At 35.5% G+C, this 24,161-nt stretch overlaps 1 protein-coding gene across 5 annotated transcripts in view; it reads left to right on the forward strand.

Annotated features, from left to right (window-relative positions):
* STAG1 (stromal antigen 1) overlaps positions 1-24,161 on the forward strand; it is a 520,715-nt gene that overhangs the window by 371,326 nt on the left and 125,228 nt on the right. For all 5 annotated transcript variants that reach the window (XM_049870475.1, XM_049870474.1, XM_049870476.1 and 2 more), the window contains 3 exons: positions 979-1,077; positions 1,577-1,656; positions 15,491-15,598. In XM_049870475.1, coding sequence (XP_049726432.1) covers positions 979-1,077; positions 1,577-1,656; positions 15,491-15,598 — 287 coding nt within the window. The remainder of the gene's footprint in view (positions 1-978; positions 1,078-1,576; positions 1,657-15,490; positions 15,599-24,161) is intronic.

Genomic DNA, 24,161 nt, shown 5'->3' on the forward strand with positions numbered 1-24,161 from the left:
TCCTAGTATAAGAGTTATAAGACATTTTTTATTTTCTTTACCTTGGAGGGGATGTTTCAGTTTGCTTCAGAGCTTTGGACCCCTAAAAGTTTCAGTGAATGATCCCTAAAATTCTGTAGGCTTTATCACCCACCCTTTCCTGTTCATCAGAAGTGATATTGTCAACTCATTGGTCAGTGTAATATTCTGTGGACTGTCTAGATGGAGGGCAGTATTCACAATTTTGCCCAGGGTTATCCTTGTTCTGCTGCTCTGTGTCACAATATAGTCTGAAGGGAGCTTGCATTACTTATCTGTTTTCATAACCAGTTACTCCCCAAGCTTAGCAGCTGAAAATAACAAACATTATCTCACAGTTTTGTGGGTCAGGAATTCAAGAACGGCTTAGTTGAGTGGTTTTAGCTCAGACTCCCTAACAAAGTTGTTCCAAGTAAATGACTTTATTAAAGATATTCTGCTAGTAAGTAGTAGCCCCAGGACTCTTCATTATGTCAGCCTGCCTCTCTTTTAAATGTTCTGCCATTTTTCTGTTTTCCTAACTGCTCTCTCCCTGTAATGTAAAAGGCATTCAGTAAATTCTTGTTGAATTAATGAATGATGACTCTTTAATATGAAATAATGTTTCTCCACAGGATTTTTCAGTAGTTACATAAAGGATAAATGAGCATACCCGTTTTTTAACTAATCACAGGCTAATAATTTCCCCTGGATTTCACAGATCGGTTGGGAAATACTCCATGTTGAATCACCTGTTAGAGTTGATAAATGCTTGAAAAGTTATAAATTACACTCAAGTAACTAAGGGTTTTTTGGTGCGTTTTTAATTAAATTTAAATGCGGTGCAGACTATACGCCTGCTTGGTTCCAGTAAGTTGAATTGGTAAGCTGAAATTTAGCCTTTATACAGACTTGTAAATCCTTTCAACCTTTGTAGCATGGAATTGACTGCTTCTCCTGTTTTTGTTTATATTTCTGAAGCAAGGGGAAGTCAGGCTGAAGTGTTTGAAAGCCCTACAGAGTCTATATACTAATAGAGAATTATTCCCCAAATTGGAGCTGTTCACTAACCGATTCAAGGTAAGCACCAAGAATGCTAGGTTTATTTTATTTTTCACTTTAGAAAGGCTAGTTATAGCTAGTTTAGCAAACATTACTATAACAAGTATTTAGTTCAGATCTTTATTATATATTCTTTAAGTAAACCCATATGAAATAGATAAATAAGCCTCTGCTTTACAAAAGAAATTACCAATACAAGTTTTTATTTATTGGCTTTGAGAGAAGTCTGTCCTGCTTTAAATAAAATTTTCTTTATATGTAGATTTTTATAAATACACTAATTTTGCAAGTTAAGGTTTACTTGTCTCAATGTTAGGGACAGGAATTCATGACAAACATTTTAAACATTTTAGATTATGAACATTTATACTAACACCTGGTAATACTGTTTTAAGAGTAAGGCTTTCTATTGAACTCTTCATTAGTTTTGCATATACTCCCCAAAATACATTACCTTAGGTCTGTCCCAACTTATTTTCTGCACATGGTTTGTTTTATAACTTTTTCCCCTCACCAGGACCGCATTGTATCAATGACCCTTGATAAGGAATATGATGTTGCTGTGGAAGCTATTCGATTGGTTACTCTGATACTTCAGTAAGTATAATATCTGTTAATATTTTAACTCAATCTGTTGATATTTTAGTGCCTGTTTTCCAGCATTATTGATGTACTTTATAGTATAACCCATAGATAGATGGATGGACGAGTGGATGGATGGATAAATGTAATTATGTTTCTATGTTCTTACTATATGTAGCACTTTATATAGTCTTACTATATGTGACACTGTATATATACCACATTTTTTATATATTCTTACTATATTTAACACTTTATATATGAGGGTAAGTCATAAAGTATTGCTACAAAATCATAGAAACCTTTATTAAACAAAAATATCAAAATGTGAATGTATGTCTTGACATATCCTCCGTCTAAGTCTATACACTTCTGAAGGTGGTGTTTCCACCTCTCTAACCCTTCCCCAAAGGATTCTGCACTATTTAATTTATACCCTGTCAAAATAGCAGTTTTGACATACTCAAGGGACTCAAGTTGTGTTCTTTTAAATGTTCTTTGAGTTTGGGGAACAAAAGGAAGTCTGAAGGGGTAAGATCAGGGCTGTAGGCTGGATAGGGTAAGGTTTCCCACTGAAAGTCTCGTAGGAGAGCCCTTCCTACCTTCAAAGAATGAGTAGGTGCGTAGTTGTGATTGAAAAAAATTCCTTGGTGCAACTTCCCTGGCCTCTTTCTTACCAATGCAGTTTTCAGTTTTCCTAAACTTCTTCATAGTAAGCCCCCATGATCATCCTGTGTCCTTTGAGAAAATCTATCAACATTATCCCTTTGAAATCCCAAAAAAGCACCACCGTAACCTTCTGCTCAGTCTTCCCTCTCTTGGATCATCTTTGAGGCCTTCCTAACCTTTCTTAAAACGCTTGATCCATCTAAAAACTGTTGTTTTATGTGGGGCAGTATTGCCATAAACTTGTTCCAAAGCTTTATTTATTTGAGATATCCACTTGAATTTTGTTAAAAATTTGATATTAGCCCTGACATCAAAGTCATTTTTTTCCATGGCATAAAAAGTGTCCTTTTTTTTTTAAGGCACCTTAACAAGACTAAGACAAGCATGTTACTGAGAGAACTTGTCTGCAGTCATCCACTCATCGCGGAGACATGTTTAAACATGTTTTGTCTTGAATAAACCTGTGCGTGTATGAACTGGAACCCTAGTAGCAATACTTTTTAACTTACCCTCATCAAAATGTAACACTAAATTCAATTTAGTTCTACTTTTGCATTCTAAGGTGAGGTTTGAAACGAAGAGTTTTCTGTTGTTCCCTTTTTTTATTTTGACTCATCTATTTCCACCATATAAAAGTTCTTTTATGAAGTCTAAAGGAATGGTTTTAAAGGAAGTATCAGCAAAGTAATGCATCTTTTGATTTAAAAAAAAAAAGATTGAAAAGAAAGAAACTTCAAAAGGGATAGGCTTTTCAGATAAGCCTCTTGGAATGCTGTGGAAGTAGGAGAAAGGAAATAAGGTATTTGAATAATATGGTAGAGATTTAAACATAGTAATGTTACAGCTTTGTCTATAGGACTTTGACTAAAAACTACGAAGAATCAGCTATGTGAAAGAACACAAGTCTTAGCAAAGTCATTACAAGTCCTCTTCTTCCTACTTTGTGGTACTCCTCTATCATGAGCCAAATATCTTCTGTGTAGAGGTCTGTTTTTTTTACTTCTCTGTTGTTGTATTGATCTCTTTTTACCTCTTTCTGCTCTAGTACCATGCTCCTTATTATTGTGGCTTTATAATATATGTTTTAATATGGCCTCTTATAAGGTGATTCTCTCCTTGTTGCCTTTCCTCTTAAAATTCACATAGCTATTTGTGGGTTTTTTTTTTTTTTTTTCTGTATGAAATTTTTAAATATACCAGTCAAGTTCCTTAAAAACTTAGACTTGGATTTTCAGTATTAGAACTGCATTGAATTTTATGATAAATTTGAGAGGAAATAAAATTCTTTACATAAAAATTGCAGACTTCTTTATTAAAAATCTCATTAGAACTTTTTAAATAAGGTTTAGATTTTCTTCATAAAGATCTTATATACCTGATAGTTTTATTGTTATATGATTAATGTTTAATGTTACAATTTCTACTTAGTTATTGCTGATACAGTTGACAATAGACTGGGGCAAAGTCTGAGGCAGAGAAACTTCATTTTTATGTCAGTCTGGTATGCAACCTTTAAAAATTCTCTTATGCTTTCTCATGGTTTGTTGATTCTGTTGGTTTTACTGTATATATTATCATCATCTGCAAACAATTTCAGTTTTATCTGTTTTTTTCCTAAGCATATAACTTTTCTTTCATTCTCTTGTCTAAGTGCATTAGCCAAGACCTTCAGCTTTATTAACAGTATCATTGATAGCAGAAAATCTTGTTCTTTTTCCCAGTAAACATCTAAAGTTCTTTCAGTACAAGTGTGATTCTTGGGGTAGATTTTGTTTAGCTTTATGCTGAAATATATATAACAAAATCTACCATTTTTAAATATGCAATTCAGTGGCATTGTATTCAGTGTTGTGCAGCCATCACCGTTATTTATTTCTAAAACATTTTCATCACACTAAACAGAAATTATTAAGAGTATTATTAAGAATTTATTAAGCAATAATTCCCCAGCTCTTGGTAACTGCTAATCTACCTTCTGTCTCTGTGAATTTGCGTATTCTGAGTATTTTACATAGATGAGATCGTACAATATTTGTCCTTTTGTATCTGGCTTATTTCACTCAGCATAATGTTTCCAAGGTTCATCCAAATCGTAGCATGTATCAGAACGTTATTTCTCTTTATGACTGAATGGTATTCCATTGTATGTATATACCACATTTTTATCCATCTCTGTATAGACACTTAGTTTTCATCTTTGGCATGTTGCGAATGATGATGCAGTGAACGTTGGTGTACAAGTGTGTGATAGGTTTTTGATATGTGATAAACGTTCCTTTGTATCTTGAGCCTTTTGGAATCTTTTTAAAGTCATAAATGAAAGGATTTATTGTTCCTTTGATCTCTTATGAACCTGAATTAAGTTGATAACTGTTTTTCTAATGATAAGCCAACTTCACATTCCTAAAATAAATTCTATTCGACCATGATATATTTTAAGTACAATGTTTTTAGTTATCTTTTTTAGAATTTTAACATGTGTGTTCATGAGGAAATTCTACATGTTTTTTTTATCCTTTTCCATCTTTGAAATCAAGGTTATATTCTCTTTGTAATGCCTTCAATAATGTCTCACCCTTTTTGTATTCTGAAATAAATTATCCGTGACAGGGATTAATTCTTCCTTGAAACTTTGAGATAATTCATTTGTTAAAGTCATGTCAGTTTTGAGTTTCTTTTGTGGAAGATATCTTCAGTTACCATTTCTATGTCTGTAGTAGTTACCTATCTAAATTAAGGGTTTTTTTTTCTTGTGTTAATTATATTTTGGCTTTTTGTAAATTTTAAAAATATATATCAATGTTATCTCAGTTTTCAAGTTTATTATCTTATAGTTCATGATGTTTTTACTTTCTAAATTCTGGTATATATTTTTTGTTTCTCTTTTTCATTCTCTCTTGTGTTGATAATCACTTTGTTTTAGTCAGTCATGCCAGAGGTCTATTCATTTTACTACTGTTTTCAAAGGACCAGCTTTTTATGTTAAATACTTGGGTCATTTGTTTCTTATTTTCTGATAATAGTATTTGAAGTACTACTTCACCCATATCCTAAAAATTTGGACAGGTAGTGTTTTTATTGGCATCCAATTATAAATATTTTATGATGACCTTTCCGTTTAATTGTGAGTTGTTCAGTAATGTGTTTTTTGTTCTCCCCAGACGTATTTTAAAGTTGCCTTTTCTATTTTATTGTATTGCCTAACAATACGCTTTAAATAGTTTGATTAATTTCTAGAAGTTTTTAAGTATGGTTAAAAACAACATGTATTTCTGTCGTCTATACAGATAACTTGTTTACTTATCCTTCAAATTACCTATGTCCTTGCTTATTTTTTGTCTGCTTGATCAGTGTTTAAGGGGGGTGTGATAAACTCTTCAGCTACAATTGTTGATCTTTCTTTCCTTATAGGTATATCATTAGTTGCTTTGTATATTTCAGAGTGTATAGACTGGTACCTGTGTGTTCATGATCTTTACACAGCATCTTGATACCAATGTTTATGTTATCCTTACATACCATTCTTCCTTGTTATTCATGAAGATTTTTTTTTCTTTAAATCTATTTAAAAATATTAGGAACCCTAGTTATGTAATATATTTTTTAAATAAATTTCACAAGCTTCTCAATAGTTTTCCCTTGAACAAAAAAGTACCTTGACATTCCACCCACCTACCTGTTGGTATTGTGTTGAATTTGAGATCTGTATTGTTAAGCATATAATTTTTTTCCCTTGTTTGTTTAGTTTCAGTACTTGTTCGTTTAGACATGAGTAAACATTCATAGGGTCACTCTGAGTCGGAAGTGACTTGATGGCCCCTAACAACAACAACAAACTTTGCTTTGATATTTTCTCTTTACTTATTTCCAGGAAAGAGATTTATCACGTCCTCCAGGATTATTTTTTCCTACTCGAGTACTTCCTTAAAGAATGTTTATGGCTGAAAAATCTTACTTTTACCATGAATTTAGATAATAGGTTCCTGGTTTTAAGAGTCTAGGTTTAAGGTTTTTTTTATGCATTTATATTGGGAGAGGTAAGGGGCAGAACATGTCTTTTTTGAAAGGTGCAGTTATGGCCCTCTAGGTGTGTCAGATATCCTAGTACATTGAGTACATTGGTTGTTTTGTAAATTCCTGAGAGCTGTGCCCTCTAGGGATTTGTGACCTCATCCTCCGGCTATTTGCTTTGTGACTTAGTCCCTGGCTTTCAAGTTTTTTCTGTTGGAGTCACTTGGCCTGTACATAGTCCTATTGGGCAAAATCTTTCAAAACTATTCAAGCTGACTACCTCTGATTGTTCCATATCTGGCCTACGGGAAACAGAGACCATTTACTCAATAAATGGTCACTCCCCTTCTATCCCTCTCTCTTTATTCTGATATCATGGTCTATTCCAGTCACCCTCTCACATTTAGACTTTTTAAAGCCCTGCACCAGGTATCATTCCTAAATCTCCTGGTAATTGTAAGGGGTATTGATAACATCTTCATAGTGGGTCTTCAAAAGTTGGTATTCTGGTTTGACTTGGAGAAAAGACTTCAGAGTATAACAATACTGTGAATTCTCTTTCTTCACATAAATCCGCTCTACCAGTTGTATTGCTCATCCCCTAATTTCTATTTACATGTTATTTTGATGGTTAATGAACTAAAGATTACAAAACCAGCTTCCCAGTCTCTTACAGCATGAAATACATGAAATGATCTGGCCTTATTTTTCTTGGCTTGTGGAATGTCTACCAAAACAACAATTAAAGGTCCATTTAACATCTTGTTAAGACCTCCTTTAAATTCTTTTTCTCAACTGGTACCTCCCAGTCCTTACAACCAAAAGCACTGGGTGCCCAAGATCCATCTGCAGAACCTACCCACCTGTGCGCTCTAGGGAACAGGGACGTGCTTCCCTCACAGACACTCGGGACAGTTGTCAGCCCTCTGCCTTGGTCAGAGCATGACCCCCTGCTGCAACCAGTTACGGGCCCCTACAACCAATCACCCCTGCCACTCCAAGACTATAGGACAGAGCCTGTACCACACACTTGATGACCAACTACCTGAACACCTGAGCTGAATCCATACAAGATCAGTGAATGGACTCCTAGGCTCATATACCTGGCAACAGCTCTAGCCATCTGGTGACAGGATGTTAGAGCTTCAAAGGCAAAAATAATCACATTAGCTCACTCAGGCAACCTATTTGGACATATCAAAACAAAACAAAGCAAGAAGCTAGAATATAGTAAGCAAACATAAAACAAACTAAGACAATAACTTATAGATGACACGGAGACAACAGTCACTATCAAATCACATAAAGAAGCAGACCACGATCGTGTCAACAAGCTCTCAAAACAAAGAATTGAGATCTTCTGGGTGAAGGTGCCTTCCTAGAATTACCTTTTACGGAATACAAAAGGTTAATATACAGAACTCTTCAAGACATCAGGAATGAGATTAGGAAGGAGATCAGGCAATACACAGAACAAACCAAGGAACACAGATAAAGCAGTTGAAGAAATTAAAACAGTTATTCAAGAACGTAATGAAAAATTTAAGGAGCTGCAAGAATCCATAAGAGACAGCAATCAGAAATTCAGAAGGTTAACAATAAAATTACAGAAGTAGACAACTCAGTAGAAAGTCAGAGGAGCAGAATTCAGCAAGTGGAAGACAGAATTCGTGAGATTAAAGATAAAGCACTTGGCACCAATAAATTTGAAGAAAAATCAGAGAAAAGAATTTAAAAAAATGAAGAAACCCTAAGAATCATGTGGGACTCTATCAAGAGAAATAACCTACGTGTGATTGGCGTACCAGAACAGGGAGAGATAACAGACAATACAGAGAGAATTGTTGAAGACTTGTTGGCAGAAAACTTCCCTGATATAAAAGATGAGAAGATATCTATCCAAGATGCTCATCGAACTCCACGTGAGGTAGATGTTAAAGTCACCGAGACATATTATAATCAAACTTGCCAAAACCAAAGATTGAGAATTTTAAGTGCCTAGGGATAAAGGAAAAGTCACCTACAAAAGAGAGTCAATAGGAATAAGCTCGGACTACTCAGCAGAAACCACGCAGGCAAGAAGGCAGCGGGATGACTTATATAAAGCACTGAAGGAAAAAAATTGCCAGCAAAGAATCATATATCCAGGAAAACTTCTCTCTAATATGAAGGCAAAATTAGGACATTTCCAGATAAACTGAAGTTTAGGGGATTCGTAAAAACCAAACCAAAAGTACAACAAACACTAAAGAGAGTTCTTTGGTTAGAAAATCAATAATATCAGATATCAACCCAATACTGGAACACAGGACAGAGCAACCAGATGTCAACCCAGATAGGGAAATCACAAAAATAAATCAAGATTAAAAAAATGCTCACAACAGGGAAACACCGATGTTATTATGTAAAAGAAGATAACATTAAAACAATGAAGAGGGACTAAGAAATGTAGTCGTAGATCTTTCATATGGAGAGAAAGACAAAGCAATAAAAGGAAATAAAAGGTTTAAACTTAGAAAAACGGGGGTAAATATTAAGGTAACCAAAAAGGAGACTAAAATTCCTACTCATCAAAATAAAATACAAGAAAAAGGTAGAGACTCAGCAGAAACAAAATCAACTGCCATGAATAAGAGGAAAAGGCAATATATAAAGATAAACTACTCAGCACAGAAAATTAAGTGGGAAAAAGAAATTGTCAACAACACACAAAAAAGACATTAAAATGACAGTAGTGAATTCATACATATCCATAATTATGATAAAGGTAAATGGACTAAATGCACCAATAAAGAGACAGACAGTGGCAGAAAGGATTAAAAAAAAAACATGATCCATCTATATGCCGCCTTCAAGAGGCACACCTTAGATTTAGAGACACAGACTAAAACTCAAAGGATGGAAAAAATGTATATCAAGCAAACAATCAAAAAAGAGCAGGAATGACAATATTAATTTCTTGAAAAATAGACTTTGAAGTTAAATCCACCACAAAGGATAAGGAAGGACACTATATAATGATTGAACGGACAGTAATATACCAGGAGGATCTAACCATGTTAAATATTTATGCACCCAGTGACAGGGCTGCAAGGTACATTAAAAAAAAAAACTCTTAACAGATTGTTAAGTGAGGTAGGCAGCACCACAATTAAGTAGGAAGCTTTTCAGTACACCACTTTCAGTGAAGGACAGAACATGCAGAAAGAAGCTCAATAAAGACACGGAAGATCTAAATGCAACATCAACCAACTTGACCTCATAGACATGTACAGGACAGCCCACCGAACAGCAGCCAAGTATACTTTTCTTTTCCAACGCACATGGAACATTCTCTTGAATAGACCACATATTAGGTTATAAAGCAAGCTTGAGCAGAATCCAAAACATCGAAATATTACAAAGCATCTTCTGACCATAAGGCCATCAATAACAGAAAAATCAGGGAAAAGAAATCAAACACTTGGAAACTGAAAAATACCCTACTCAGAAATGAGTGGGTTATAGAAGACGTAAAGGATGGAATAAAGAAATTCATAGAATCCGATGAGAATGAAAACACTTCCTATCAGAACCTATGGGACACAGCGAAAGCAGTGCTCAGAGATCAATTTATATCAATAAACGCACACATACAAAAAGCAAAAAGGGCCAAAATGAAAGAAATATCCCTACAACTTGAACAAATAGAGAGCAACAAAAGAAACCCTCAGGCACCAGAAGAAAACAAATAATAAAAATTAGAGCACAATTAAATGAAATAGAGAACAGAAAAACAAAAGAGTTAACACGACCAAAAGCTAGTTCTTTGAAAAAATTAACAGTATTGATAAACCATTGGTCAAACTGACAAAAGAAAAACAGGATAGGAAGGAAATAACCTGAATTAGAAATGAGATGGGTGATATTAAAACAGACCCAACTGAAATTAAAAGAATCATATCAGATTGCTATGAAAAGTTGTGCTCTAACGAATTTGAAAACCTAGAAGAAATGGATGAATTTCTAGAAACACACTACCTACCTAAACTAACACAAACAGGTAGAGCAACTAAATGAACTGATAACAATAGAAGAGATTGAAAAGGTAATTTTAAAAACTCCCAACAAAAAGAAGCCCTGGCCGGGACGGCTTCACTGCAGAGTTCTGCCAAACTTTAAGAGAATAGTTACCACCACTACTACTAAAGGTATTTCAGAGCATAGAAAAGGATGGAATAATCCCAGACTCATTGTATGAAGGCAGCATATCCCTGATAACAAAACCAGGTAAAGACTCTAAAAAAAAAGAAAATTACAGACTTACGTCCCTCATGAACTCAGATGCAAAAATCCTCAACAAATTCTAGCGAATAGAATTCAACAGCATATCAAAAAAAATAATTCACCATGACCAAGTGGGATTTATATTAGGTATGCAGGGATCGTTCAACATTAGAAAAATGATGCGATCCATCATATAAATAAAACTAAAGACAAGAAACACATGATCTTATCAATTGACACAGAAAAGTCATTTGACAAAGTTTACCCATTCAGGATAAAAACTCTCAGCAAAATAGGGATGGAAGGAAAATTCCTCAGCATAATAAAGGGCATTTATACAAAGCCAACAGCCAACATCATCCTAAATGGATAGAGTCTGAAAGCATTCCCCTTGAGCAGGAACCAGACAAGGATACCCTTTATCACCACTCTTCATTCAGCATGGTGCTGGAGGTCCTAGCCAGAGCATTTAGGCTAGATAAAGAAATAAAGGGCATCCAGATTAACAAGGAAAATGTAAGAGTATCTCTATTTGCAGACGACGTGGTGTTGTACAGAGAAAACCCTAAAGAATCCTCAAGAAAACTATTGAAACTAATAGAGTTAGCAGAGTATCAGGATACAAGATAAACATAAAAAAATCAGTTGGATTCCTTTACACCAACAAAAAGAACATAGAAGAGGAAATCACCAAATCAATACCATTTATGGTAGCCCCCAAGAAGATAAAATACTTAGGAATAAATCTTACCAGAGACATAAAAGACCTGTAAAAGAAAACTACAAGACAGTACAGCAGGAAACCAATAGAGACCTACATAAGTAGAAAAACATACCTTGCTAATGGATAGGAAGACTTCACATTGTAAAAATGTCTGTTCTACCAAAAGCCATCTTTAGAGACAAAGTAATTCCAATCCAAGTTCCAACAACATTTTTTCATGTGATTGAGAAACAAATCACCAACTTCATATGGAAGAGAAAGAGGCCCCAGATAAGTAAAGCATTATTGAAAAAGAAGAACAAACTGGGAGGCCTCACAGGACCTGATTTTAGAACCTATTATACCACCAGAGTAGTCAAAACAGGCTGGTACAGGTACAACAACCGATAAACATAGACCAATGGAACAGAATTGAGATTCTAGACATAAATCCATCCACGTATGGGCAGCTGATATTTGACGAAGGCCCACAGTCAGTTAAATGGGGAAAAGACGGTCTTTTTAACAAATGGTACTGGCATAACTGGATATTCATCTGCAGAATAATGAAACAAGACCCGTACCTCACACCATGCACAAAAACTAATTCAAAATGGATCAGACACCTAAATATAAAATCTAAAATGATAAAGATCATGGAAGAAAAAATAGGGATAATACTAGGAGCCCTAATACATGGCATAAACAGTCTACAAAACATTACTAACAGTGGAGAGAGAAACTGCATAGTTGGGAGCTCTTAAAAACTAAATACCTATGCTCATCCACAGACTTTACCAAAAGAGTAAAAAGATTACCTACAGACTGGGAAAGAGCTTTTAGCTATGACATTTTCAATCAGCGTCTGATCTCTAAAATCTATGTGATACTGCAGCAACTCAACTAGAAAAAGACAACCCAATTAAAAGATGGCAAAGGATATGCACAGGCACTTCACCAAAGAAGATATTCAGATAGCTAACAGATACATGAGGAAATGCTCACGATCATTACCCATTAAATCCAAAAAAACCCAGTGCTGTCGAGTCGATTCTGATTCATAGCCATTAGAGAAACGCAAATCATTACTACAACAAGGCTGGCATTAATCCAAAAAGCACAAAATAATAAATGTTGGAGAGGTTGTAGAGAGACTGTAATACTTACACACTGCTGGTGGCAATGTAAATGGTACAACCACTTTGGAAATAGGTTTGGCACTTCCTTAAAAAGCTAGAAATACAGCTACCATAGGATCCAGCAGTTCCACTCCTTGGAATATATCCTAGAGAAATAAGAGCCTTTACACGAACAGATATATGCACACCCATGTTCATTGCAGCATTGTTTACAATAGCAAAAAGGTGGAAGCAACCAAGGTGCCCACCAATGGATGAATGGATAAATTGTGGTATATTCACACAGTAGACTAGTACACATTGATAAAGAACAATGATGAATCTGTGAAATATTTCATAACATGGAGAAATCTGGAAGGCATTATGCTGAGTAAAATTAGTCCTTTGCAAATGGATAAATATTGTATGAGACCATTATTATAAGGACTTGAAAAATAGTTTAAACACAGAAGAAAATGTTCTTTGATGGTCACCAGCGTGGGGAAGGAGGGAGGGAGAGAGTTTTCACTAATTAGATAGTATATAAGAGTTCTTTTAGGTGAAGGGAAAGACAGTACACAGTACAAGAGAGGTCAACACAACTGGACTAAACCAAAAGCAAAGAAATTTCCTGAATAAACCGAACGCTTCAAAGGCCAATGTAGCGGGAGTGGGGGTTTGGGTACCATGGTTTCCAGAGACATCTAAGTCAGTTGGCATAATAAAACCTGCTAAGGAAACATTCTGCATCCCACTTTGGAGAGTGGTGTCTGGGGTTTTAAACACTAGGAAGTGGCCATCTGAGATGCATCAATTATTCTCAACCCACCTAGAGCGAAGGAGAATGAAGAACACCAAAGACACAAGGTAATTATGAGCTCAGGAGACAGAAAGACCACATAAACCCGAGACTACATCTGCCTGAGACCAGAAGAACTAGATGGTGCCCAGCTATAACCCACGACTGCCCTGACAGGGAACACAACAGAACCGCTAAGGGAGCAGGAGAACAGTGGGATTCAGACTCCAAAATCTCGTAAAAAGACCAGACTTAATGGTCTGACTGAGACTATAAGGACACCAGAGGGCATGGTCCCCAGACCTTCTTTTAGCCTGAGACAGGAGCCGTTCCCAAAGCCAACTCTTCAGGCAAGGATTGGACTGGACTATGGGATAGAAAATGATACTGGTGAAGAGTGAACTTCTTGGATCAGGTAGATACACGCGAGACTATGTGGGCAGCTTCTATCTGGAGAAGAGATGAGAGGGCAGAGGGGGTCAGAAGGTGGCTGAATGGACATGAAAATAGGGAGTGGAGGGAAGGAGTGTACTGTGTTATTAGAGGGAGATCATCTAGGAGTATATAGCAAGGTGTAAGATTGGCTTCGTTTGTAAACTTTCACTTAAAGCGCAATAAAAACTTTAAAAAATCTCTCTCTCGTTTTATTCTCCTTTTGGCATAGATAGTTCATTTTGCTTTTGATTGTGAGTTTGGGTTCCTGAGGTGTTTTGTTACTTTTCTGTGAGTTTACTTCCCCTGAGAGTATTAGCCAACTGGGCCTTAACCCCCGTCCTTTAGCCCCTCTTTATAATTTGGGGAGTATTGGTTAGGCATGGGCAGAGACACTTTGCCCCAGGGCAGAGGACCTTTGGTCATAGTCTCTAACTCCTCCCTGGCGGTCTTAAAACCTGTCTATTTCAGTTGCAGTTTCATAACCCTCAGAATATTGAAGGGATATATAGCAAGAGTTAGTTCTTGGGCTAGCGAACCTGCCTACACCTATTGTTAATTTCCCATTGCCTATTGGGTCCAGTACAACCCTTTTGCTATCCACTTACTCTACGCTGGCTACTGTTTTTCTGCCTCAAGGTAGAAAGTTACCAATACCAGTTGCCGTCTAGTCAGCTTCTATTCACAGTGAGCCCATTTGTGTCAATAGAACTGTGTTCCCTAGGTTATTTAGTGGCTGATTTTTCAAAAATAAATCTCTAGTCCTTTCTTCCAAATCATCTCTCAGTGGGCTCAAACCTCCAGTGTTTTGGTTAGCAGTTGATCATGTTAAGGATTTGCACCATCTGGGGTCTCCCACAGGAGAATAGGAGCAGGCATGAGGGGAAAAAAGGTCATAGTTTTAAAAACTCTCTAACTTATCTCCCATCTTTGATATCCAGCTCTTTTTCATTCAGGACTATAGCTTCTCCCTTACATTGGGAAGTAGCCACCTTCTTTTGCTGCAAAGATCACTCTAATTTATGATGATTTGACAGAGCCCTCAACCTCTTTCTAGCTTCTGGGGTATCTCCAGGTGTGAATTCTGGGGAATGAACTAGTAGCAGGCCCTACATCTTGTCAAGAACATGTACAGCCCAAGAATTCTACACCCTATGTATACCAAAAAATCTTTTGGCCTCAAATTGATTCCTACTCATACCCTATCTAGTCATTGTTAATCTATGATCATGTCAAACAGATTTAAGCATATAAATAATCAGGAAATAGAGGTTCCTTTTTTGGAGAAAAAAATCATTAAAGACAACATTCTAGTCAACTAAAAAATGGCCCAAATGTTAAGAATATATGAACGGAATGGTAGGAAAGTTGTGTTAGTAAAGGAATGGTTGTGACCACTGAGTTCATTTTATATAGGAAGAAGACTAAATGGTATTGTAAATATGGTGATAATTTAAAAGAAATTTGGGAAAGAAGAGTTACGTAGCATAATAATAATTTAACTCGGTAAGACAGGGATTAATACATCTCTAAAGCATATCAGCAAGAGTCCTGTGCAAATTTAAATGGCTTGAGTTAATTCAGGCTAATACATATCTTCAAGGTATAGTTATTGTCTATGGGTGTATAGAAAGAATTGTGGGCATTTTTTCTGTATTTTCTTAATTTTATATAATGATCAAGTGTCTTTTATAATTAAGGGGAGCTTTTACTTTCAAATTAAAATTAAAAAGATGGAAATAAAATCAGTGTGCATTGAGTTTTCATAATGAACTTTAAAAAATTTAAATGAATGTGGCACTGAAAGTAAACATTTGTTTTGGTTCAGATGTTAATTTCTGAATTTTTCAGTGGAAGCGAAGAAGCTCTTTCCAATGAAGACTGTGAAAATGTTTACCACTTGGTGTACTCAGCACATCGCCCTGTTGCTGTTGCAGCTGGAGAGTTTCTTCACAAAAAGTGAGTAAATTATCTTTGAAACCAGGTTCCTATTCTTAAATTTTGTTTTGTTGTTGTTTTAGAGTTAGTAAAAGAGAATAGCAGTGACTGAACACAAGGATGGAAATAGCCATTTCAAACTCTGGGAGTTTTAATACCTCAGGGTATTACACCCCTGACAGGGGTGTACCTTGTGACACATTCCTTTTCCCTGAAATCTGAAAGGATAGTTTTTAGCTGCGGATGTGAGTGAAAATTGGAAAAGTGTATGAATTTTACCAGTTTTCTTAACTTTTAAAATCCAGAGTTCTGACCATACCTTCTCAACATTTATAATGTAAGTGTAAAGCAGTAGCACCTTCAGAATGCTTCCCAACTTTTCATAGTTTTTTTTTTTTTCCATTCTTTTCATTGGCATGAGGATTATTTAAAGCAGTAATCCATAGTTATTCCAGTAAATTATACATAAAATTTCGGTTTAACTCAAACTCATCTATTTTTTGGCAAAGCATGGAGCTACTGAGAGTTTATGGAATTAACTAAACATTCTTAGGAAATCATTTTTTATCATGATCTAATGTATATGTTCTGTTATTTATTAGATTAATTTATTAAAATATGAACACATCATTGTATTTTGGGGATTTGAGTGTTTTGTTGTTGTTCCTGTTGTTGATCATTTAATTCAGTGGCTTTGACTGTTGACACGTGAACCCATAGGTCCATTAAGTATAGTGATTTATGGTTATGCTAAAGCACAGATGTAAGTCATGCACTGGGCAACTGATGTGCTAATGAGCAGGCCTGGCTCTCCATCCAGCACCTGCATTTCAGTGCTACAACAGCAAATTGTTCTCTACTCAGCGTTAAAAGTTGTTTCTTTTTGAAAAATCTTTCTGAGAAACGAAGATGGCAGCTAGTGTGTGCTGGTAATGAAAGTGTGAAGATGATGAGAGTTCTGGATTTTAGGCGTGACTTTAAAAATAATATACTGAATTTGACAGTGACTCTGACATCTATGGCTGATAGGATGTTAGATTTTTCATATTTATCTTGGGGTATTGTCTGTAACAAATATCACGGTTGTATTGTGCTCTTAACTTCCCTTCCTTTTCCAGGACTATTATATTCTAGTTCTCTATTCTTGAATATTTTAACACTTTGTGCCTGTAGAGATAATCTATTGCTTCTGTAGTTTCAAGGAGAAAATAGACTAAAGAGTTTGGGTCTCTGTAGAATAGAGCACTTGAGCCCGGGAGAGACTTTGGATATATTTGATTTTATCTATACCGTATTTTTCTAAGTTTGAAATATTTGCTAAAAAATTCAGTAAAATTTAAAAAATTGGAATGTTTATAAATCAAGATATTGCAGCCTCCATTATTTATTTAATTGTGAAAATGAAGTCCATGCCTAGCTTTCTTTTAGCATTTTCCTACCATTTAATACAGTGATCTTTTAAAATCTTAACAAGCATTACCGAGTGGAAATCCCAGGTTCTTGTTCAGCATGACTCATATTGGCCAATGAACGGGAGACCAAGGTGGGAGAACAGGAAAGGCACCTTTATTTCGTTGTACAAGGAGAAGGAGGAGGAGTCAGTCGGAGTTGCTGCTGCCAAGACTGCTCGCCAAGGGCAGGCAGGCAAGTTACTTTTAAAGGAGTTTACAAGTAGGGAGTTGGTACAAGTTACGTCAGCAACATTTTTGATCATACTACGCAGGCACAATGGGGTTTATATATAACCTCCCAAGCAAAATGAGGATTCAAATGCAAAGCTGGGGCAGGGATGAAGCCCAGCAAAGGAAACATAATTTCCTTTGGGTGCTCTGTCTCACTCCTTGGTTTTTTTTTTTTTTCCTTTTTTTTGGACATTGGTCATTCAAGACCACTGTCAGTTTTGAAATATATAGCCCAGCTCAGAATTGTTTGGCATATTTTTGGGGAGGGGAAAATATTGGACCTAAGCCTTTCGTTGTGGCTCCTGACCTCTTGTTGGTTTATAAGTGAGTTTTTACTAAATATTAAAAGAAAAAGAGTGGCTTTTATGCCCTGTTTATGTGACTGTTTCTCTAAAATATTTTTATCGTCTCAGCTATTGTCTTTATACCTCAGGACCCAGTTGATGTGTCTTTATGAGTCTTTGGGAGTCCAGCTCCAGCTGAGTCATTCTTTATGTTCGAGGACGGGGAATAATGGCTCAAATATTATCTCTTACATCATTCTTTATTTTGATTGGAGATTGGAGATACCACATTGATGATTAATACCTGGACTTAGTTGAGCCCTTAGATGGCAGCCATGGCAGGATCTTTAAACTCACAGTACTGTTTTCCACCAGATATCATCTGGTTCTGCACTAGGATCTTAAGTAAGATCAGTGTTCCCATCAATTGCATTGACTAAGTGAACAGACTCAATATACATCAACATTTTAGCCTGAGGCTTTTTTTGTTAGTTTTAAGACAATACAAGATAGATTTTATTATATCTGATACTATCTGGATGTAGACTAAGAATATTACCATTCCTGTAGTAGTGATCTAGCCCATGTACTTATTCCTGATGGTAACCAGCCAAATTGGTGTTTGTAAGGGTATAACAGTGTGTAACCAAGTATCTTGCTGTCTAATTTTACATAGATCTTGTTTAGTTTTTCTGTGTTATTTATCCAAATGCAAAAGAGGTATTTGTTACAGTACAGACTACACTCTTTTGGGCTAATAAAAAAATCCAAGGCTGTTTTATTATCTCTTGTCACCTTGCCTAATGAGGTCAAAGACTACTGTTGTATTTTTATCCCTCTTTTTTTTTTTTTTTAGCAACTGTCTGCTGTTTTTCCCAAACTTTTTAAAGATTTCTCTAATTCAGCTATACTATAACTAGAAATTAGAGCCACCAATCATACCCTGAGTGTTGGACCAATGAGTTTCATTTTGACTCTCATTTTATAATGTATAACAATTTAACATTACCATTTCAATATCTACTAGCATCGTTAATTTGAATATCTAAAGGTAAACTTAAAATTTTCAAAGTGTGTTATCTATGTATTCACCAGGAATCTAAACAAGAGATTGCTCATATAAACTAGCATAGTTGGATCCACCACACAGAAACATAAATCCATAAGAGCGCACAGAGTTTGTTTAGAGGAAACACAAGGTATAGAAAAATTCACATGTGACAACCAGATTTTCATTAGAGAATACATGATTAACAAGATAATATAGAATGGACCTCTCTTGTTGGAGGTCTTCAGTTAATCTGTTTAAAACATACTGAGGGTTCTTCTTGAGGGCAAGCTGCCCCTCCTTGGTTTACCTATTAACAGTCATGGGTCACTTTCTCAGAAGCAGAGTGTCACAAAATTGTTTTTATGAGAGAAGAACTTCTAATTCAAGAGTTACAATAGCTAAACCCATTAGTTAAGTAATTTAGGAGAAAGGAAAATGGTTTTTTATATCCAGAAGGTAGGACCTTAAAACATCAGCAATATTCCCACATAGAGCCCATAGTATTCCTTTACTCAGTCTTATGTAGTTAATTTTTGTTCCACATGATTCCAGATTAGCCACGGTCTGTGAGTTCATCAGCTTCTACATAAGAGTTTTTGAAAATCTTGATTTAGTCTAGTCACAGTTCTTTTCATAAATCTAATATGGTCCATCTTTTTGTTGAGATATTTTGGTCAAACGTTTTCACCAAATCAGCAAAGAAAACTTATCTGCAGATGATAAATCTTAATATGGCCGTGATTAATTTATAAGCATAATGCTCCTAATTATAAAAAAATCAGAACCAAATAAAGTCAGTTAAAAAAAACTTTAGACAAAAATACTTTCAAATGTAATTATTAACTTTATTTTTAAAGATCTTCAGATGTAATACACTATGTAATAATCTTGAGACATAATACTGTACAGTCAGGTTATGCTAAGGTTATCAAGTCTCTAAATACCTGAATAATAATGAGGAGACTTCATAGATAAATGATGTGAATGCCCCAGTCAAACCATTGGCTTTGATACTAGATTCAAAAAAAAAAGTTGCAGCCAAGTTAGCAATAAAAAAAAAATAATAAAATTATGGCATAATATTATGCATTTGCTGTCTAATATTAGACAAAAACATAAGAGGAAATACTAATATATAAATTTTGACCCAAAGAGAATCAGGCATTTCTCTTCATTTTCACTACACATTCCATATAATTTATAACATATTAAATAAATCTTTCCTTTATATAAAACTTTTTTTTCCCCCCAAGCCATGTTGGCTTGGTTTTTGACTCGGGAATTTTATTTTAATGAAAGGCTGGACCCTTGTCTTCGATGCAGATTACACAAAGAATAACCCTTCAACTCAAAAGTCAAAGAAAATTTTTGTTATTTTAACAGTTAGAAACCCAATTCTTTGTTATATATATATATTATTTAATGTTAAAGCTCCTAAAAATCTCATAAATTAAACTTTAGTCAGACAAATAAGACTTTTGACCATATTAAGTAAATGTTTTAAATAAACCTCTTAAACGCTGTCTTTGTTCTGTTTCTTATAGTACATAGGACACACTCATTGTAGACTTAAAAATATATAATTTTTCTTTTGTAGCATTAAAAAAAAGCAAAAGTATATAAAGTTAAACTATGACAAATATCTGTTTACTCAATTTAATATCAGTAGGTTACCTAAAAGGTCTTGGAAATTATTTTAAGCCTGTATACTATAAAACATAACTGTAACTGAAATAAAGTTTGTTTAAACATTCAAGTTTTCATTCAACTTTTACTATTTCCCAATCTAATTTTAACCCTTAAAGATTTTAAGGGTCTCTGCTCAAGTGACCAATTTATTGATATTAATATAACCGTAAGCCTATGGCTAGGGCTGGAAACATTTTTTCACACCATTTTAGGCGTGTCACATCGTGATTTTTATTTTTTGGCTTCTGAAAGTTTCCTTACAATAGAGAGAACTTGTTTATAGTTCTTTTATGATTGGGATCCAACAGCTGTGGCTGCTAACCAAAAGGTTGACTGTTCGAATCCACCAAGCGCTCCATGGAAACCCTATGGGGCAGTTCTACTCCGTCTTAGAGTCACTGTGAGTCAAAATCAACTCGATGGCAACACATTTTTTTTTACAACAAAGCAGCATTTTTTTTTTTTTTCAATTTTTATTTACTTATTTCATTTTGTCTTTAAAAAAAGTTTCTACTCAATTGAAAGCTTCCCTGGAGCTATATGACTTTAGGGCCTCAGGGCTAGAGAGGCTTGATCCCTTACCGTCTTCACTCAGGGAAGACAAGATTAGACCATCTCAGTTTATTTACATACATTTAAGTAAAGGAATCTATCAATTTTTGGCTAGCGAGACTGGGGGCTGGAGAGGCCTGATCTTAATATGCCCTCACTGTCTTAATTTACAGAAGAAAAAAAAAAAAACAGGTTTTAGATAAAACTTACTTGCCAGAGCCTCTGATGGAGGAGTATTAGACCTTTTCACAAAACCGAGCGTCAAGCAAAAGTTCTTCAAAAAAGGAAAAGAATGCAAATGAAATTCCAAATTACTTTTGGTATATTTAGTTTGTAGAGTTTATAAATATGAACCCCAAACCAGTGTCTCAATATCAGGAGGAAAATCCAGGCTCATTTATCAAAGATGTTAAGCCTAAGGTTCAAGCTTTAGGGGTTTTTTTTAAACTTAATTTATTTTGCTGGCTAGAGACCTAGTCTCTTATTTTAGACCTTAAGTCTTCTGATTGGGAAAGTCCTTTAAAGTAGCTATTGATGATTTTAATTTTAACATTGTATTTTTTATTGAGAAACTATATCATAAAAAAGGTACAGAGCTACTACTTTTTTCTTTAAATTTTATGACACAAGTCAGGAGCTACCACTGCTCCCTGCAAATTTGGCAGAATAAGTCAGGAGCTGCCATTTCCCCCTACAAATTTGGCAAAACAGAGTAGTATTTTTTAGGCTTTTTTCTGAGTCACTTAAAGAACCCTAATGAGGAACACCACAGGGTTTGCAGAGTATTTTGTTTAGACCAATGTGTACCTGAGTTTGTTTTTGTGTGGCAGGCAGCCTAGTGGACTAGCCTGTCTCAACCACCTTATCCTCTCATGGGAGTCTTTAAGACTCGTGTGGAGTGCTGGCAACCACCCTAGTGGCTTTTACTGGTCAAGTTGTGCCTGAATTTTGTGGCTTATAGTGACTCAGAGCTCTTTGAAAATAGGACTACTTCTTTAATGTTTTAAATGCCCAAATCTGGACCTGAACTGCAGTTAACCAAGAGTTTTTAGACATCACTCTTAACCAAATGTTCAAGGAAAAATCTAAGAAAGATTTTCTTTAATCAAACAATTGTTTTTTTAAAATAAATATGCCAAGCAAAACTTAAGAAAAGGTGAGAAAGAGAACAGAAAATGAATAAGCAAGGCTCACTTTCTGAGAGCACTTACCTCGGTGTTGAAGGGACACAGAGTACCAAGGCATGGGTCCAGGAGATAGGACCTCCATTTTTTTTGTCGGCTTTTGTTCCACAGTCCAGGTCTCCTCAAGGTCCACTGGATTTATGGTTTTAGAGTCCTTTTAACAACTATACCAGCAACTCTTGTAGGGTGAAAACACCGCAGAGTTGAGTAAAGCAAAAATAAAGGTTTTACTCGGCATATATTTAATGAGGCTAAAGTAGGAAAGGGACAAGCCAAGTCTCTGTTCCCAGTTCTGAAAGATGCATCTTAGTGAGCCGCGTCCTGGGATCCCTTGAACATTCTCCATTTTCTGGATACAAACATTTATACACTCACACAATCTAATCCAGTGCACCAAGTAACAGATACCTGAGCCTTTTATGTCTTCAGCATTCAGTTCTTCTCGTGTTTTGGGACTCTTTTAAGGCCTTACCTAGGAATTACCCTGTTATTTACCAGATAACTACAGATTCTTAATGTCCTCGGTGGTCAGTTTCTCCTGCTTCTTGGAACTCTTTTAAGGCCTTATCTAGGTACTTACCAAACAACCTAAACACGTTTCATGTCTCCCACAGAGCCATCATGTGGGTCTCAGGGGAATCAACTTTTAGAGCTGTTCTAAGGTCTCCAGGAGAAATCTCTTGGTGGTGCCAGACATTGGGGCCAGTCTGTTTTTTGTGCTACCTCAAGAACCGAGCAGATGGCTCCTGGCAGGCTCACCAGAAATGGTACCTGGTGGAAATCCCAGGTTCTTGCTCAGCATGACTCGTATTGGCCAATAAACGAGAGACTGAGGTGAGAGAACAGAAAAGGCACCTTTATTTCACTGTACAAGGAGTCAGTCAGAGTTGCTGCTGCCAAGACTGCTTGCCAAGGACAGACAGGCAAGTTACTTTTAAAGGGGTTTACAAGTAGGGAGTTCATTCAAGTTATGTCAACAGCATTTTTAATCATACTACGAAGATGCGGTAGGGTTTACATGTAACCTCTAAGCAAAAGCAAGATTCAGTAGCAAAGCTGGGGGGAGAGAAAGCCCAACAAAGGAAACATGATTTTTAGCAAAACACTGTGGGAACTTTGTCTTATTAGGAGGCTATAAAGTAGTCCCAGGAATGTCATGATTAAGCTTAAAAATACACACATGTAATCTCTTTTGTAGTCTCTTTAGTAAACTACACACAATCTTAAACATCCAAAAGATAATAAGCTATATCTAAAATAAATATTTTACTGTATCATCTAAAATGCTACTTTTTAATACTGAAAATTTAAAGTAATTTCTCAATATCTTACACAGTGAATGAGATTATCCATATCAGTACATTTCCATTTAGAACCCCCATATTTTCTGTTGCCCCCCACATAGCCGCCCAAATAAATACAGCCTTCCCTTAAGCCATACAGATATAGCTTCAAGATAAATCTTTTAGCTTCCCCATATGCCTCCCCGTCACCTCTCAAAAAACTTAACTTCTCTATATTCATTTTCTGTATGAGATTGTTTTATTTTTATGTCACATGAAATTATTTTATGTAGTTATTTAGCCTGTCATATGAGAGGCCTCTCATATCTAAACTAACACACTCTTAGAGCTCTGTCCCTATTTCCTTATGTTTCTTTGTAATGCCTGTGGTAGTGTATATTTATGTACTGTTTATCTCCATCAACTAGAGTCAAAGCCCCATGACAACAGGAATTTCGTCTTTGTTCATTGCTATATCCCGGTAACTTAGACTGATGCCTGGAAATAGAATTAATGGACTTAAAATAAAAATTTTTTGAGTTAATTAGAGCTCAGTGAAGGTAGAAATCTTGGGTGTCTTTTTCATAGTTGATTTCCCAGCACCTAACCTGGATTGAAAACATACATACATATTTACCTGTATATGTTTATAATGAATTTATAGAAGTAAATTCCTTAAGTTCTGTTGAAATAAATCCATTTAGAAAATTAAAATTCCAGACAATTTCTTTGCCATACTCTAGAACTTTTGTCACATGATAACATTTTGATAAATTTAGTGTTATTTTCATTTTACTGAATATGCTTGGCTTATTAAGGAGTGTTTTTAGGTAGTAGGCTGTAAGTGGAAAAGAATGCA

This window comes from Elephas maximus, chromosome 26, assembly GCF_024166365.1.
Source record: "Elephas maximus indicus isolate mEleMax1 chromosome 26, mEleMax1 primary haplotype, whole genome shotgun sequence".
NCBI classification, from domain to species: Eukaryota; Metazoa; Chordata; class Mammalia; order Proboscidea; family Elephantidae; genus Elephas; species Elephas maximus.